This window comes from Argopecten irradians, chromosome 9, assembly GCF_041381155.1.
Source record: "Argopecten irradians isolate NY chromosome 9, Ai_NY, whole genome shotgun sequence".
Taxonomy (NCBI): Eukaryota; Metazoa; Mollusca; class Bivalvia; order Pectinida; family Pectinidae; genus Argopecten; species Argopecten irradians.
The window spans coordinates 32967506-32988515 of NC_091142.1; the positions used below are offsets into that span (position 1 = coordinate 32967506).

At 30.3% G+C, this 21010-nt stretch overlaps 1 protein-coding gene across 1 annotated transcript; it reads right to left on the reverse strand.

The window, feature by feature from the left end:
- Nucleotides 1–410: 410 nt before the first annotated feature.
- LOC138330716 (uncharacterized) lies at nucleotides 411–14233 on the reverse strand. The gene is made up of 4 exons (XM_069278248.1): nucleotides 13867–14233; nucleotides 12897–12994; nucleotides 8697–9146; nucleotides 411–938 (listed from the first exon to the last, which is right to left on the reverse strand). The coding sequence occupies exons 1-4, from the start codon at nucleotides 14187–14189 to the stop codon at nucleotides 706–708; spliced, it is 1104 nt and encodes a 367-aa protein (XP_069134349.1). The 5' UTR covers nucleotides 14190–14233; the 3' UTR covers nucleotides 411–705.
- Nucleotides 14234–21010: the final 6777 nt, after the last annotated feature.

Below are 21010 nucleotides of genomic sequence, written 5' to 3' on the forward strand. Positions count from 1 at the left end.
TACAAAAAATAAATGCACCATGCACCGCTCAGTTAATTCTAAATAGCTAAGCCCGTAAATGTTCAAATTTCTAGAGGTGTCATTACGCGGTTATGCAAGCCAATTAGAGGAGACGTTATTTTTAAACGGTATGAGATTATGACATTCTGAAGCCAATGTAAATGTTTGTTACAAGCAAAATTGAAGCAATAATTGAATCGGATAAAATATTTCCCGGAGTAAAGGTAATCCACTTCATTCAGTCTGTTTTATCGATTAGTTTGTTCTAGATTTACCATTTCTGCAGATACCAAGATGTCAGTGAATACTGTCTTTTTTCTTATATTCAAACCTTTATCAATAACTTTGTTCAATAATCGAAAATGCAGTTTTTAGGACTAAATGTTTTAAATGAGAATATCCACATCTCGTATATAGCAAACTTTAATGTACAATAGTAAGATTAGGATATTTGCGTAAGACAGGTCCATTGGGAAAAAATCTATGAAAAATATAATCAAGAATTCTACGAAATGATTTATAGATTCCTGAAAAGTAATGGCAGACTTATACCAATGTAAGTAAAAGTCAGGTCTGCTCCAGTTTAAAAAAAGATCTCCTCAGCCTTTTCAGAAACACAACCTGAGTAGTACATGAGTGAAACCTCGTGTTTTATCATGACATTTTGGCTAAGAAGTTCACACTACTTCTGGTGTAATTGTGTCATCAGCCTTCCTCCGGGGTACATATGAACCAGCCCTGCTTTGAGCAGTCGGCCGCTATCCACCCAGACATCGTCGACGGCGGGGTAAACTTCATACTTAAACAATATCCATCGACATTGTGAGCCTCTTCCCAGTTTGAGCGTAGAAAGTCAGGATAATTGAAAGGTGAGTCATCACTCGTTTTCCAGGATCCCTGCTGATACGAGGCATCCAGCCAGATTAGTTCAGGTTTAGCTATAAAATACAATGATGTGTAACTATTAAATACAATGAATGTAACTATTAAATACAATGAGATGTAACTATTAAATACAATGAATGTAACTATTAAATACAATGAGATGTAGCTATATAATACAATCAGGTGTAATTATTAAATACAATGAGTGTAACTATTAAATACAATGAGGAGTAGATATTATATACAATGAGGTGTAACTATTAAATACAATAACTGTAACTATTAAATACAATGAGTGTAGTTATTAAATACAATGAATGTAACTATTAAATACAATGAGGTGTAACTAATAAATACAATGAGGTGTAGCTATTAAATACAATGAGTTGTAACTATTAAATACAATGAGGTGTAGCTACTAAATACAATGAGTGTAACTATTAAATACAATGAGGTGTAACTATTAAATACAATGAAGTGTAGCTATATAAAACAATTAGGTGTAACTATTAAATACAATGAGGTGAAACGATTAAAACAATGAGGATTAAATACAATGAGGTGTAGCAATATAAAACAATGAGGTGTAAGTTTTAAATAAAACAAGAGCTGTTGGAAAACAGCAAAGCTCGCCTATTCAGAAGAAGTTGATGTTCAAGTATTTACTATTTAAACATGGAAATATGACAAATTAACAGACTCAAAAAACCCCTAAAGGGCCCAAAATTGGTTGTATTATCACGTCCAGCATCCATACACATTAGGAAAATAAAATCAAAAACATTTATGATGACTTAAGCTTAAACAAAAGACAAATTAGAAACTTGCTCAAAAACTTTAGCATGGAAATATGACAAATTAACAGACTCAAAAAAACCTAAAGGGCCCAAAATTGGTTGTATTGTCACGTTCAGCATCCATACACATTAAGAAAATAAAATCATAAACATTTATGATGACTTAATTGTTTAAATTGACGAAACAGAAACTTGCTCAAAAACTTTAACGTGAAATGAAACGCCAACGCTGACGCCGACGCCGGGGTGACAACATTAGCTCCCCCTATTCTTCGAATAGGCGAGCTAATGAGTTGTAACTATCAAATACAATGAGGTGAAGCTATTAAATACATTGCAGTGTAACTATTAAATACAATGAGTTGTAGCTATATAATACAATGAGTGTAACTATTAAATACAATGAGGTGTAACTATCAAATACAATGAGATATAACTATATAATACTTTATTTATTTTTACGTCCTATTAACAGCCAGGGTCATATAAGGACGTGCCAGGTTTGTTGGTGGGGGAAAGCCGGAGTACCCGGAGAAAAACCACCGACCAGCGGTCAGTACCTGGCAACTGCCCCACATGGGATTCGAACCCGCATCCCAGAGGTGGAGGGCTTGTGGTAATATGTCGGGACATCTTAACCACTCGGCCACCGCGGCCCCTATATAATACAATGAGATGAAACTATTAAATACAATGAGAAGTAACTATTAAATACAATGAGGCGTCGCTATTAAATACAATGAGGTGTAGCTATTAAATACAATGAGACGTAGCAATTAAATACAATGAGGTGAAACTATTAAATACAATGAGTTGTAACTATTAAATACAATGAGGTGTAGCTACTAAATACAATGAGTTGTAACTATTAAATACAATGAGGTGTAGCTACTAAATACAATGAGTGTAACTATTAAATACAATGAGGTGTAACTATTAAATACAATGAAGTGTAGCTATATAAAACAATTAGGTGTAACTATTAAATACAATGAGGTGAAACGATTAAAACAATGAGGATTAAATACAATGAGGTGTAGCAATATAAAACAATGAGGTGTAAGTTTTAAATAAAACAAGAGCTGTTGGAAAACAGCAAAGCTCGCCTATTCAGAAGAAGTTGATGTTCAAGTATTTACTATTTAAACATGGAAATATGACAAATTAACAGACTCAAAAAACCCCTAAAGGGCCCAAAATTGGTTGTATTATCACGTCCAGCATCCATACACATTAGGAAAATAAAATCAAAAACATTTATGATGACTTAAGCTTAAACAAAAGACAAATTAGAAACTTGCTCAAAAACTTTAGCATGGAAATATGACAAATTAACAGACTCAAAAAAACCTAAAGGGCCCAAAATTGGTTGTATTGTCACGTTCAGCATCCATACACATTAAGAAAATAAAATCATAAACATTTATGATGACTTAATTGTTTAAATTGACGAAACAGAAACTTGCTCAAAAACTTTAACGGAAATGAAACGCCAACGCTGACGCCGACGCCGGGGTGACAACATTAGCTCCCCCTATTCTTCGAATAGGCTAGCTAATGAGTTGTAACTATCAAATACAATGAGGTGAAGCTATTAAATACATTGCAGTGTAACTATTAAATACAATGAGTTGTAGCTATATAATACAATGAGTGTAACTATTAAATACAATGAGGTGTAACTATCAAATACAATGAGATATAACTATATAATACTTTATTTATTTTTACGTCCTATTAACAGCCAGGGTCATATAAGGACGTGCCAGGTTTGTTGGTGGGGGAAAGCCGGAGTACCCGGAAAAAACCACCGACCAGCGGTCAGTACCTGGCAACTGCCCCACATGGGATTCGAACCCGCATCCCAGAGGTGGAGGGCTTGTGGTAATATGTCGGGACATCTTAACCACTCGGCCACCGCGGCCCCTATATAATACAATGAGATGAAACTATTAAATACAATGAGAAGTAACTATTAAATACAATGAGGCGTCGCTATTAAATACAATGAGGTGTAGCTATTAAATACAATGAGACGTAGCAATTAAATACAATGAGGTGAAACTATTAAATACAATGAGGATTCAATACAATGAGGTGTAGCTATATGAAACAATGAGGTGTAACTATTAAATACAATGAGTTGTAACTATTAAATACAATGAGATGTAACTATTAAATACAATGAGTTGTAGCTATTAAATACAATGAGGTGAAACTATTAAATACAATGAGGATTAAATACAATGAGGTGTAGCTATATGAAACAATGAGGTGTAACTATTAAATACAATGAGTTGTAACTATTAAATACAATGAGATGTAACTATTAAATACAATGAGTTGTAGCTATATAATACAATGAGTGTAACTATTAAATAAAATGAGGTGCAACTACTAAATACAATGAGAAGTAACTATTAAATACAATGAAGTGTAGCTATCAAATACAATGAGGTATAGCTATTAAATACAATGAGATATATTTATATAATACAATGAGGTGTAACTATTAAATACAATCATGTGTAAGTATTAAATACAATGATATGTAGCTATTTTATACAATGGGGTTTAGCTATTAAATACAATGATGTGTAGCTATTAAATACAATGAGGTGTAGCTTTATATACAATAAGATGTAGCTATATAATACAATGAGTTGTACATTTTAAATACAATGAATTGTAACTATGAAATACAATGAGTTTTAACTATTAAACACAATAAGATGTAGCTATAAAATACAATGGTGAACTAATAAATACAATGATGTGTAACTATTAAACAGAATGAGATGTAGCCATTAAATACAATGATGTGTAAGCATTAAATACAATGATATGTAGCTATTTTATACAATGGGGTTTAGCTATTAAATACAATGATGTGTAACTATTTAATACAATGAGGTGTAGCTGTTAAATACAATGATGTGTAAATATTAAATAGAATAATATGTAACTATTTAATACAATGATGTGTAACTATTAAATACTATGAGAATTAAATACAATGAGTTGTAGCTATATGAAACAATGAGGTGTAACTATTAAATACAATGAGTTGTAACTATGAAATACAATGAGGTGAAACTATTAAATACAATGAGGTGTAGCTATTAAATACAATGAGGCGTAACTATTAAATACAATGAGTTGTAGCTATTTAATACAATGAGTGTAACTATTAAATACAATGAGGTGTAGCTATTAAATACAATGAGGTGTAACTACTAAATACAATGAAAAGTAACTATTAAATACAATAAGGTGTATCTATTAAATACAAGACGTAACTTTTAAATACAATGGTATGTAGCTAAATAATACAATGAGGTGTAGCTGTTAAATACAATAAAGGGTAACTATTAAATACAATGATATGTAGCTATACAATACAATGACGTAACTATTAAATACAATGAGTGTAACTATTAAATACAACGATGTGTAACTATTAAATACAATGAGGTATAACCATTAAATACAATGACATGTAACTATTAAATACAATGAGGTGTAACTATTAAATACAATGAGGTGTAGCTATAAAATACAATGAAGTGTAACTATTAAACACAATGAGGTGTAGCCATTAAATACAATGAGGTGTAACTATCAAATACAATGAAGTGTAACTATTAAATACAATGATGTGTAACTATTAAATACAATGAGGTGTAACTATTAAATACAATGAGGTGTAACTATTAAATACAATGAGGTGTAACTATTAAATACAATGAGGTGTAGCCATTAAATACAATGAGGTGTAGTTATATAATACAATGATATGTAACTATTAAATATAATAAGGTGTAGCTATAAAATACAATGTGTACCTATTAAATACAATGAGTTGTAGCTATTAAATACAATGAGGTGTAGCCATTAAATACAATGAGATGTAGCTATAAAATACAATGAGGTGTAGTTATATAATACAATGATATGTAACTATTAAATATAATAAGGTGTAGCTATAAAATACAATGTGTACCTATTAAATACAATGAGTTGTAGCTATTAAATACAATGAGGTGTAGCCATTAAATACAATGAGATGTAGCTATAAAATACAATGAGGTGTCGTTATATAATACAATGATATGTAACTATTAAATACAATGAGTTGTAACTATTAAATACAATGAGTTGTAACTATTAAATACAATGATATGTAACTATTAAATACAATAAGTTGTAACTATTAAATACAATGAGTTGTAACTATTAAATACAATGATATGTAACTATTAAATGCAATGAGTTGTAACTATTAAATACAATGAATGTAACTATTAAATACAACGAGATGTAGTTATATAATACAATGATATGTAACTATTAAATACAATGAGTTGTAACTATTAAATACAATGAGTTGTAACTATTAAATACAATGAGGTGTAACAATTAAATACAATGAGGTGTAGCTATAATATACAATGAGGTGTAGCTATTAAATACAATGAGGCTTAGCTATATAATACAATGAGGTGAAGCTATTAAATACAATGATGTGTAACTATTGAATACATCTAGTTGTAACTATTAAAAACAATGTGGTTGTAGCTATAAAATACAATGAGGTGAAGTTATATGATACAATGATATGTTACTATTAAATACAATGATGTGTAGCTGTAAAATACAATGGTGTGTAACTATTAAATACAATGATGTGTAACTATTGAATACAATAATATGTAAGTATTAAATACAATGATTTGTAACTATTAAATACAATCATGTGTAACTGTTAGATACAATGATGTGTAACTATTGAATACAATGATGTGTAGCTATTAAATACAATGATATGTAACTATTAAATACAATGAGGTGTAGCTATAAAATACAGTGATGTGTAACTTTTGAATACAATGAGGTGTAACTATTAAATACAATGAGGTGTAACTATTCAATACAATGAGTTGTAGTTATATAATACAAGGAATGTAACTATTAAATACAATGAGGTGTAGCCATTAAATGCAATGAGGTGTTACTATTCAATACAATGAGTTGTAACTATTAGAGACAATGAGGTGTAACTATTCAATACAATGAGTTGTAACTATTAGAGACAATGAGGTGTAACTATTCAATACAATGAGTTGTAACTATTAGAGACAATGAGGTGTAACTATTCAATACAATGAGTTGTAACTATTAGAGACAATGAGGTGTAACTATTCAATACAATGAGTTGTAACTATTAGAGACAATGAGGTGTAACTATTGAATACAATGAGTTGTAACTATTAGAGACAATGAGGTGTAACTATTGAATACAATGAGTTGTAATTATTAAATACAATGATATGTAACTATTGAATACAATGAGGTGTAGCTGTTAAATACAATGAGGCGTAGCTTTATTACACATTGAGGCGTAGCTGTAAAATAGAATGAGGTGTAGCTTTATGATACAATGAGGCGGCACCACCACCACCACCACCACCACCACCACCACCACTACTAGGTAATCGGTTGGTGTAGTGGTTACGGCGCTCGCCTTTCACCTAGCCGGCCGGGGTTCAATCCCCGGCACGGACGTAAAAAGGTTAGGGGTCACCTGCCCGATCACGTGGTTTTTCTCCGGGTACTCTGGTTTCCTCCCACACTAAGACCCCTCGCTTGCGTCCGGGCTATCGAGAGTGATTTACATAAGTTGTATAACTTGATTCTCAATCGATGTAAAATAAATAAAGTTTATATCATTACCACCATCACCACCACCGCCACTACCATCATTATAATCATCATCTTAATATTCAGAAAATGACATGACTAGAATCTTTATAACTAGGTACCAAATTCAACTTTACACACATGGTACTCTTACGTAAAGAATTAATTGCTGTGTTTCACTATGTTTTTAGAAATAATATGGCACCAGATACGACTTGCATTTTATATAGAGTTCATTCGAATGGGGGCGATAAAATTGTAATTTGATGTTTCGAGCCAGAAAAACAGCTTGTGCGAATAAATGGTTTTATGAATATTTACGTATGTAAACTGAGAAGAGTCATCCATGTGTTTATCAGTATTTTTTCTTTGTTTTTATACTAAATCTGTTTTTTTTTTACACCATTTTGAAAAATAGAAAAAGTTTGAAAATGGTGCGAAACCCCGACGTAATCGTGACGTTACTATAGAGACATTGACGTCGCGAATTTTTGTGGTGTGTTTATGTATGGATGTAGATGAAAAGTCAATAGAAATAATTTTGTTGCAATTACTTTGAGGACAAAATGTACACTGACTATACTAAAATTGAATCGGAAAGGGAATACCTTGAAAAGATCACTAGAATAGTACATTCGCAGTTCATTCAATTTGTTTCAAGAGCAACTCAATTCATCACCCCATGAAATCGACCAAAGCAAGATTCAATTCTTCAAATGAAGAAAATATCCGAGAATGGCGCGAAAATCCGATGTGATCGTGATGTCACAATCGACGTTGCGTATTGATCTGGAAAATAATCCCTTGGAAAATTAATAGAATCGTATGTTTAAACGTTTGTTATAAGTAGTCTGGAAATTTAGCTATAAGTATTGTTGTTACTATCTTTTTAATGTCATCGGATTTACGCATATTTTCATTTATCAAATGTCTTCAAAATTACTAACAAATCAATGTGCGCGGACGTAGTGGTACCAGTATAATAAAAGCCATCTTACGGTATATATTACATAACATGATATATAAACTTACTTATAAAAATGGCATACTTTCAAAGCATATTATAGGTATATGTTACGTTTTATTTTCGATTCCGTCTTTATTTTCGAGATTTAAAGATGTATTTATTGTATTCTATTAAAACAATAAGATGACAGTCGTTAAATGTGTTGAGAAGCATCTTTGTAATAATCATCATAATTCTGAAAAAACCCTTCTTTCCTCTAATCTGTATTTGACGTTTGTTGCACGTAAATAATTCACGATCAATGTTAATAAACTGTCGTTTACTTATCAAATAAGATAAAAACTTACTTGCTCCTGTCGCCGCCGCAAAAACGACTTCATCGATAGCTTGTAGCCGTTCCCGACTATCCAAGAGGATAAGCTTAGATCCTTCTCTCTCACAGAACTTCTTCGCCTTGTCATAGGTATACGGCAACATCAGAAGATTGTAGCATATGGGCGGATCAAACTTTGTAATGGCGTTGTACGAATGCGGGCACGCTGGTGGTGGTGTCGGTGTAGTCATAGGTAGCGTGGCTGTACCGGAAGTTGAAGCGGTGGTTTTACTGGATATCATTACAGCTGGGGTTGTGGTGGCTTTCGTCGTAGCTATCGTTGCACGCGATGGTGAGACAGGTAATGATGTAGCAGGCGTGTTATCGGAAGTGGTCGTAACTGGTATTGATCCGGATGTTGGTGATACACCAGATGTGTCCATGGCCGTTCCTTTACTTGAAATGGTTGTGGAAAGTTTAGTGCCTAAAATATGATAGAAATGTTGAATGGATAAATGCTTTGGACGAAGCAATCGAGAAGAGTATGCAGCTAGTGTTTGGAAGGTACAAGGTTCGAATCCCGATCTTTTCGTGCATATTCCAGCCCCAATAGCAAGCGTGTGTCATTTTCATAAGCTAGAGATACATGAAGTTTGTAATAAATGTAGTAGATTAAAGTGTAGTTTTCAAAAATGGGTTTTTCAAAAGACCAAAACATCAGTTACTCTTACTTTAGAAAAGAACATTAGGTTGAAGCATCAAAAATGTAAATATCTCTTCAGTTGGCAAAATTCTATAGCAAATATTACCATCAAAATAAACACTGGAAACCAATGGGGGACTTTAGACTTTAATATTAGATATATAGGCAGTTTCTGACCCCCTATCAATCAGCAATCAAATTTAAACCGTCTTGATGAGATTTAATAGTCAACTAGGCCTACAAATGTATTTACGTTTGTCTTTCCGAATTCTGTGATTATACCGTACAGAGAACCTACAGAGAACAATTACGACGTTAGATTCGATGTACTGTTGTAAAGATCACAATCAAAGTGACACAACAATCCATGAAACATTTTAAAGTGTAATCCCTCAGCTAATAGTTGCCTATCGATTCTTTTTGTAGAGTGATCATTGAGTTCTGCGAACCTCTCACTTTGTCACTATGCTTGAACCCCGCAACAACTTTCAAACAGTCGTAAAGGAAGAGACCATATTTGTAAATGGATTTCACATTGGTTGAAGTGGTATACCGAATCGACATAAAACATTCACAAATAAACGATATTTTTTCCATTATGGAGTTGTATATTTTGTTGAAGAGCACGTGTTTTAATTTTAAAGCGATTAAGCAGAGCCGCTATATTATCAAGCTTGTCTTACTAGACACCTCATTTCATACTATGAAAGATCCTCCAAAAAATCTAAAGAGTAGGAAACAAATTCAAGTTATGGTGTAGTTATGTGAAGCTTAGGTTGTATTTCATTAAAACAATATAGACGTAAAAGGTTACTTTAGGATCACACTTCATCAGAATAATCAGAACAATCGGAACAAAGATTAGAAAGGTTTATTGTTACTAATTGATTTTGAAAAGGCCTTTGATTTTTGAGAGTTTATTTTTTTTAAACAATTAACTTTTATGGGTTTGGTCCATCTTTTATAAAATGGATAAAAACTTTTTATGATAATAACTCATGTTGTGTATTGAATAATGGATATTGTTCCAATTTTTTTAATGTTTGCCGTGGAGGTACCCAAGTTGACCCTATTAGTCCATATATTTTCATTTTCATCATATGTGTTGAAATTCTAAGTTCAGTCGTTAAAATGAATCCGAACATCAATGGTATCAAAATAAATAACTCCGAGTACTTGATAAACCAATTTGCAGATGACACGTCTTTTACTTTATCTGAAGATCCAAAATCCTTAAATTGTCTACTTGAAATTTTGAATGATTTTGGCAATATTTCTGGTCTTAGAATAAATGTTGGAAAAACGGAATTGTGGTGAGGAAATCCTTGCAGAAAGGAATTTGAGTTGGAACCATTCAGGTAAATTCAAACTATTAGATATATCTTATAACCTTCAGTCTGTAAAATTTGAAGATAATTTCAGACAAAAGTTTACAGCTGTTAAAATTTTTTACATGATTGGTCGTATATAGGGAGGGTAACTATTATAAAATCATTAGCATTACCCATTTTATACAAACTTTTACTGTCTTACCAGATCCTCCTAAAGAAATTATCAGTGAATTACAAAAATGTTTTTTTTTTTTTTTTTTTTTTTTTTTTTAATTTTTATGGAATGAAAAGACTGATAAAGTAAAGAGCATTGTTATGTATGGCGATTATGATCAAGGAGGTCTTCGAGTACCACATATTGTTTCTTTTTGTCATGCTTTAAAAATGTGTTGGATCAGAAAATTACTTGATCCGTTGAATTCCTCCCCTTGGAAAACACCGTTTCTGGATAAAATTGAAACTTATGGTGGAGATAAAATTTTCAAAATGAAGAGAGAAGGTCTTTTAAGAATTTTGAATTCCCTAAATATTTTCTGGAAAGGGATTATAAACATTTGGGCAGATCTGTCTGGTGATGAACTCCCCACAACCCCTGATAAAGTTGCATCTCAGCCAATCTGGTATAACAATTACATAAAAATTGATAACAATATAATATTATATAAACAATGGTGTAAAAAAGGTGTGTATTTTATTGGAGACCTTATTGAAAATAATGAATTTCTGTCATACAATAACTTTTGTATGAAATTTAATTTGAATATTAATTTTATTGAAATTTATGGAATTTTGAATGCAATATCTACATCTTGGAAACATATTTTGTACCAAAATAATACACCACTGGATATGAAACCAAAAAAACATATTCAATTTAAATTTTCATTTTTTATTGAATTTTATGGAATTTTGAATGCAATACCTACATCTTGGAAACATATTTTGTACCAAAATAATACACCACTGGACATGAAACCATGTAAACATATTCAATACTTAAAAAGTCATGAAAAGGTTACAATTTTTTTATAAATGTTTACTGACAAATGTTACAGAAGTACTAAAAAAGAGTCAAGATTCCTGGCAGGACATGTTACATGTCAATATTTCCAACGAGTCTTGGTCTAAGTTTTACCTTATTTTAAGATATATTACAGATGAAACAATATTGCAAAATTTTCAATTTAAACTTCTTCATAAAGTAGTATATACAAATACCAAATTAATGCAAATTAAATTGAGCGAGACGGAAAGGTGCACGTTTTGCGAAGAGGGAAGAGAAACTTTAATGCATCTGTTTTGGGAATGCTGTCATGTACAATCATTTTTATCATCTTTTCATACGTTTTAAGAACAAAATATCACTAAGAAAGGACTCCAATTATTATGTTTCTTGGAATTTTGGGCAATGAATATGAAGATGTGATCATTTTTTTTATTCCTAATAATAAAATATGATATATACACGTGGAATTTGAAAAAGAAAATCCCTATAATTAGAGATTGGAAAACACATATTTTTATTAAAGAAATGTAGAAATGTATGGGTATTATACTTATTTAAATAAGAAACAAATTGCTATAAATCAAAAGTGAAACTTTATTGATAAACTTTTAGAGTAATTATTAAAGTAATGAAATTGGCATTAGTTTATGATGTCATAACTAATAATGCAATGCCATTTAAATAAAGTTGTTCCTCATTATTTTTCTATTAAACTCCAATATTACAATATATTATAGCTGGTTAGGCATGGATGGAATTACAATGAAAATTTTGGTACTATGTATTTTTTTGTCATTTTTTTTGTTGTTACCTGAAAGTCTTTTGAATGTTGTTTCTTTACGTATTGATATTCATGAAAAAACTTCTTTTTTCACATTTTAGATTTACTTAGCAAATAGTGTCAATAAATTACCGTAAATAATAAGTGTTCTCCTTTAACCATATTGCTAACTAAGGCCGTGTTTGTTTTTCAACCAAAATTGCTTACATTGCTATATCTTTCATGTAAATAATGTAGACATCTTATGTACAAATGAGCTCACTCTTTATAGATAAAGCTCTTTATTTTCATTGTAATTAAAATTGTGTATGACATATGAATTTGACACCAAAAAAATTGAGAAAAAACCCCAAAACAAATGAAAATAAAAGATTAGAAACTTGAACAGAAAAATAAGTTAGCTTCGGTCTTACCATTTTTACAGCTCGCTTCCCACTTATTTTGAGTAGCTAAGCATTCCTGTGCACTTTTCTGAAATTTAAACAAAGTAATTTCACAAAAAATAGTATATTAAAATATATTCATAGAAACACATATAAAAAATACGGTAAATCACGTGAAATCACGATCTGAAAAGAGCCATGATTATCTTAATTAAAACCTGGGCGATAATATCACGTGATTTAAATAATGCAACGGATATTTAATTACTTGCCTTTCTGTATGTGGTTAATGTTTGAGGACTCAGATGTTGCTCTGTTTGTGCTCAATAAATTCGTATGTTACATGAACAAAATATATGCATTATGTTTTAAGAAGTAAATTCTTTGGATAATGAATTTAGAAGAGATTGGGAAGAATTTCAAAACAAACTGCTGTAATGCACATGCCACTGGATTGTTTTAAGTTCTTCTGATCGGAAAATTTTCATAGAATTGATAAAGTCTCATCGTTTACATTTAGCGGTATCGAGAATTCTGGTATTTGGTGCGTCTGATTTACTAAAATGTGCCATCTCCTCTGAGTCATACTTACCTGCCAATTCAATTCTTTATTTCTTTGAACCTTTCGGTTAATCACGCGATGATTACATACATTGCAATAAAACATAATTTACAATAATCAAGATATTTCACACACAAACACACATACATTGTACAGATACACCCACCACGTACACGATCGCTACCCTAGTGTGTAAGGTGTTTCTACGTTTGTTTCAAACAGCATTAATTATTTTCTTTGCATGGCCTTAACAATAAATTTTCTTATATCAGATTTTTTTTTAATTTCTTGTTTCCAGAAGTTGAATTTTAGCCATGCTAGGTTTATTATTATAAAATATTTTGATAAAGCGGTTCCTAATATTTGAATAATTATTGCATTTATTATAAATAAAAATATAATTATATACTAAAGGCGCATTTCCGTACAAAAATGTACCTCATATACCCAGTGAATTTGATAACGAACTGTAGCAAGAATCTCACCTGCGTACTAGAGAATGGTTTTTCGCCATACTTAAATCCCTTGATCCGTAGCATGGATGTTTTTGCGATCTTCCTGTTCAGAAAACACGTTTTTGTTTTCTCCTCCAGCAGTATAGAGTTACATCTCGGTCTCTGAATACACTGCTCTATACAGTTTACCAGGGAAAATGGTCTCAGTGAGGCATATATGTCCACTTGTGAAGTGATATCCAGTGTACAAGTGGACAGTCCTAGTACCATAGCCTCAATCAGAATCACAGGTAGGAACGATTTCATGGCGGCACTATCCTTGCTTTAAGTTATAAAACAGTATTTTACTGAAAAATGTATACAATTTTCAGAATCCAATAGCAGTGAATGTTTAATGATATATCGGTATTCACTTCAATGTGTCTGTACAAAGATTGAAGGAGACAATTCATTGGTAGAGGATCATGTGTTCCAGGAGATTGACCGTTAACAGTTATCGACACGTTCCATAAAAATGGATTATGTAAAACTGTGTCGCAATATCAGTCAAGAAAACTATTGCAAAAGACATCTCGAAAAGGTTAGTAGATAATATAATTCTAAAAGAACGTAGAAAATTCATGAACGTGAATTCGACAATGCTCATATTAAGTTTGATCGTTTCTAAATCTCAAAAGATAAAATTCAGTTGAAAAAGACACCCCTTGGAGGCCTAATATCACTCACATTCCTTCTTTATTAAAAAATGAAGGGATTTCCAATAAATTTGTCTCAAATATCTAATCAATGTTAATTAGAAAGTCCAAGTCTAACTCATAAACGTAAGTAGAAAATAATAATAAATATATATGGTAAAACTGAATTATCAAGAATAAAGTGACAAATGCATTTCATGAACATAATTAAATAGGTTCAAAATAGTACTTACCATGCAGGACGAAAATTGAAAGTATGCGAGCCGATACTCTATGTTGGTTCTTATATATATAACGGCTTAGCTACAGCCAATGATATATCGGTGTTAGTCGGTAGTTAACCTGGACTAATAAACTCTCTATAACAATACCTGTGGGCCCTATCGATGTACACACCGTTTTAATCCGACATTTTACAGACCTCCTCTATATTTCCGTTACTAAGCATCAGAATATCAATACTTGTAAGGTAATGTACGGGATCATTGATTGTACCATATCATTATTGGCTCAGTCCGGTTCTTTTAAAATCAGAAAGGGGATATTAACAGATTATTCACCTTTATCATATTTACTTTGCTGTTAGAAAAATTACAGAATCTATTGCAAAAATCTGTCGGAAAATTTAGTTTTCATTCATTTTTCTTTTGAGGTGTCACAGCATACAATTGAACTATTTTGACAATCTTCTAATTTTGATTATTTTAATGAGAAAACCAGATCCATAATTCCATAAATCAAAATCAAAATCTGATACCTGTTTAATAGTTAAGTAGATCAGTTACTGCATAATGAAATGGTGTGCTTCACTTTAACAAGATATCAAATAACTGATAAAGCATTCTTTATGACAGGCATTGTTTGGTATAGGGATAAGACAAATTTATCCCACAGCATTACCTATGTTTAGGAAATCTAGTAACCACATAGTGGAATGATGAATGAGGACATCAGATCGCTAACGACTTATTCATCATCGCCGTAACAGCATAGCATTTAATTATGGTAAATTGTTGACTGCATATGGCTCACTCAAAAGAATATTTTGAAATAATTTCGAAGTGTTGCTGTGTTGCTACCATTGAGCTTATAATGTTAACCGGTAACTGTTGGACCAAACATTTCGCCTCCTGTTGACTAAAAACGGTATGCTACAGAGTATACCACAGTGTTTAACGTTTTGCAATATTTAATTGAAACAGGTAAAATAAAAATCACAGAATCGCATAAGTTATAAGCTTACCTTAAATTATCATCACATTTTGAACAATTTAATTAGATTAGACTAAATGTCAATTTCCATAGCGTAGGTCGTTTTATTTTCCCCATCATCCTATATACCCTATTGTCTGAGGGTAGTAACATATATTTTCTTATATTATTATTATTATTTTTAAGAAACTTGTAACTTTTGTTTCGGACAGGTAGTAGGCCTGACCTGAGTGCGTTTCAATTTCAACAAATTGTATTTGATAACATAATGAAAAAGGATTGTACAAGATGCACAGACTATATATCCCCCTTAGGTAACAACTAGTATATTATGTATACATATAATATAAAGTGTTGTTATCACGAAATTTAACATTTATTGCATACATCTTATACTTATTAAATATAAAATTTAAGAGATTATCTATTATAAAAACACTATATGCATTCTTAGTATGTATTTCAAATTTCAAGATTTGTAAGAATTTGTCAGACTTGAACTCTAATAATGATTGGTCAGCTGTGTCAATAAGCAGACGACACTAAGTATTGCCATACGATCTGAACTTATAACCGATTGGAAAAAACAGTTTGCTGTCGGGAAACATCTTTGCTGCGTCACGCCAAATATGAAAAAAATGCTAAAAAAGCTCAAAAATCGATTTTTTTTTCATTTTCTGCGTAGAAATCACCACATATATTAGATTATTCGGTCCTGATGTATATTTGTTGTTCTATTGGGGTCATTTTGATACCTCATTTGTCTACTAATTTTCAAAAATGTCAATGTCATGACTATTGGCGGCCATCTTGATGACGTTATAACCGGAAGTTATCAAACTTGTGCAAACTGGGATGAAGGGCTAATGTTTACATTTTGATTGTGATCAGTTGTGGTCATAAGGGCACAGAACATTTGTTCGGAGGTTTGAGGGGTGTGTGGGGTTTGCATGTAGGACCCTCCTAGTCCATGGCCTATATGCTTTAATGTGTAGGTACCACAAACGAAATCAATCATTAAAAATATTTCATCGCAAAACTAAATATGAAAGTTCTTTGTTTCAGTTTCCATTTGTATTTATTCATAATTGATAGGAGGTTGAATTTTTATTTTTTGGGTAGCGATTTCAATTAAATTGAAGAAACGTCAGATTCCAGACGAATAAAATCATGCAAATGTTTTTTTAATAAATTTGAATTTCACAGTGTATAGGCTAATTGAGCAGTATCATAAAAATAGTGCTTGTGGCATCAGGAAAAGAAATATACTAATGGTATGATAAAAGTATCACAGTACACAAATAAGTACTTTATTTGTTTCTAATATAACTGAATGTTTTCTACAATTACATTATTTCCCATATGCTATGAATTACGATTTCAGTGTACATTACAATTATTAGAGTAGTAAGACTAATTTAGCATAATATAATTTCCAAAATATGCAGGGAAAAGTAGGTTTTTGAAAGTCACCATCTCAATTATTCTACCAATAAAATCATATGAAAGTGTTTAGAGTTATTACAAATTGTTACAATGCGAACGACAGTATATGACAATATTCTATCACCGATGCTGCTTTGGTGTGACATGTCTGCATGTGGACCAGTTCTGATATTTCCTCACGTTTTGTAGATTTCATTTCTTTGTAGTACAAAATACGTGCCACAGAGAACCTTAACGTATGTACTCATTTGAATCTCCTGTACAGTGTATATCCGTTTTCCGGCTGCAGATGTCCACTTGCACCTGCAGTGGTGTACAACAGACAAATTACTGGAGAGAATGATGACCCTCCTGAGGATGTTGGGGAAGAAATTGGCCCTCCCAAATTTGATTTTGTGGCCAGTAGATAACATGCGTTATACTGCAGGCACTGAACAAGACACATCCCTGGCGATTCTGTAGTTGTGTTAAAAAATGGCAGCTCGGATGGCAAGTAGTCTTGAAATCTCTGTACTGCTCTAGTTTGTCGAAATGTATCTGTAACACAAATATTTTAGCATAGACGTCACTATTCTTCAGGTTTTGAAAAATCCTTTCAAAACCTAAATAAATAAAAAAAAATAATGGTAACACCAATGTTTAAAATCAATTTTTAAACTACTTGATAAGATGAATTACGTTTAAACGTACAATTCCGTTGATTTGGCATGGATATATCTTTAACTCGTATGACGTCACGACATCGTCGTTCAATTATCAGATTTTGTTTTTGATACAGACATATATGTCAATCTGATTAAATAGATTTGTTATCATAATATGACTATATTTTAATTTAAACAATTGTTAATATGTATTTGCGGTCTGGATTGCATTAAATGTGTGTTCTCTTAATACAAAAGTACAGAGTGTTTACAATAAATCCAAAATTAATCCCAATTAATATACCGAAAACATGTATCCATAACATTTAAATGAACATTATGATATAATGTAATCGGATTATAATCAACTACCTTTATATGGATTATAATCAATTGTCTTTATATGGATTATAATCAATTGTCTGTATATGGATTATAATCAGTTATCGTTATATAGATTATAATTAATTATCTTTAAGATGTTGTAGCGAAAACATGTGTCCATAATGAAGATCATAGTCTCATGTCATCGGATTATAATCAATTACATCTAAGATGGATTATAATCAATAACCTTTAAGACGGATTATTATCAATTATCTTTATATGGATTATAATCAATTATCTTTAAAGATTATCTTTAAATGTATTATAATCAATTATCTTTGAGATGGATTATAATCAATTACCTTAATGATGGCTTATAATCAATTACTTTAAAGTTGGATTATAATATTTTAACTTTATATGAATTATAATCAATTATCTTTATATGGATTACAATTAATTTTCTTTATATCAATTATAATTAATTATCTTTATATCGATTCTAATCAGTTATCTTTATGATGGATTATAACTAATTATTTTTATATTATGGATTGCAATGAATCATCTTTTTATGGATTATAGTCAATTATCTTCATATGGATGATAATTAATTAACTTTAAATGGATTATAAACAATAATCAATATATGGATTATAATCAAGTATTTTTATATGGATCATGATTAATTACTTTTATTTTGATTAAAATTACCTTTATATGGATTATATAATTAATGATCTTTATATGGATTATAATTAATTATCTTTACATGTATTATAATCAATTATCTTTAAGATGAATTATAATAAATGTTTCTTTATATGAATTAACTTCAATTTTTTATATATATATTATAATTAATTACCTTTACAAATTGTATATGGCTTTTAATAAATAATTTTTAAGATGGATTATAATAACTTTTTCTGATATGCATTATATTTAATTATCTTTAAATGTATTATAATCAATTATCTTTAAGATGGATTATAATCAATTACCTTAATGATGGCTTATAATCAATTACTTTAAAGTTGGATTATAATATTTTAACTTTATATGGATTATAATCAATTATCTTTATATGGATTATAATCAATTTTCTTTATATCAATTATAATTAAATATCTTTATATGGGTTATAGTTAATTATCTTTATATCGATTATAATTAGTTATCTTTATGATGGATTATAACTAATCATTTTTATATTATGGATTGCAATGAATCATCTTTTTATGGATTATAGTCAATTATCTTCATATGGATGATAATTAATTAACTTTAAATGGATTATAAACAATAATCAATATATGGATTATAATCAAGTATTTTTATATGGATCATAATTAATTACTTTTATTTTGATTAAAATTACCTTTATATGGATTATATAATTAATGATCTTTATATGGATTATAATTAATTATCTTTATATGTATTATAATCAATTATCTTTAAGATGAATTATAATAAATGTTTCTTTATATGAATTAATATATATATATATTATTATATATATATATATTATAATTAATTACCTTTACAAATTGTATATGGCTTTTAATAAATAATCTTTAAGATGGATTATAATAACTTTTTCTGATACGCATTATATTTAATTATCTTTAAATGGATTATAATCAATTGTCTGTCAGATGGATTATAATCAATTATTTTTAACATAGTAATTGCCTACATGTATTGTAAGTGAATAACAAAACCACAAAAACATTATTTTGATAGTTAAGATATTCTTATGTTATTTGGTAATAGTGAACTTGTAAAGTGTATTCATGGTAAGGAATTGTTATCATCCATATGGCGTTTTGTTAATATACACTGTAATATTGTGTATTTGAAATTGAAATAAGTTGGCGAGTTATAAGTCTTAGTGTTACAATCTTGCTGTATTCAATATATCCTTTAAATTATTTTACACGATCTAGTTAATCATCATATAGCATATTTTGTGGGACGAAAAAAAATACAAGCAAGATATACAACTTGAAGAGAAAGCGTACAAATAGTTTTTTAAAAAATAGCATTAGCATGAATTCCAGTAATATAAATACACATGAAAATATATGGTTTTGAGAAATAACATTCAGTATTAATAATTGATGTTTCATGAAACAAAGTGTGCCATTGACCGAGTGTTATTCCATTCTCTAAATATCAAGAAGATATAAATGTTAAAATATAGACAATTCTTTTCTTGATAAAGATTACTCATATATATTAAATAAGGACAATTATATAAATGACAATATTGAGTAATTCAATCAATGACACTTGCTTGAGAGGATTTTTGTTTGAAATTAATTGAAAATATTTAAATGCAAAGATGATTCGACAACAGTATATAAAGATAACTTACTTGTGTTAACATTCTTCGAGATATCGATCTAAAACAGAAGAACCGATAGTAGTTCAGGTTTCAGACCTCGTTTCAACTAGTGATTTTTTGTATGCCTATAAATCACTTTAAGGTGAACTTAGTTAGATAAAGTGTCTATGCATCCGTCCTAACCTTAGATATCACTTGTAGATTGTTGTGTTATTTGCAAATTTTGGAAAAATATGCGAAAAAACGTACATTTTTGTTGCAACTCCACATCGTTTAGTACATATTTCTGTCACCAAATAACCATGCCATTATGTTTACTAGTTTTTATAACATGTAGTAAGAGCGCTGGTTCGACCTGATTCGATTTTACAAAGGCATACACGTCGACTTTGACCTGGTCAGGAAAATGGCGACTGTAGATTATAATATGCAAATATGGCATATATATGG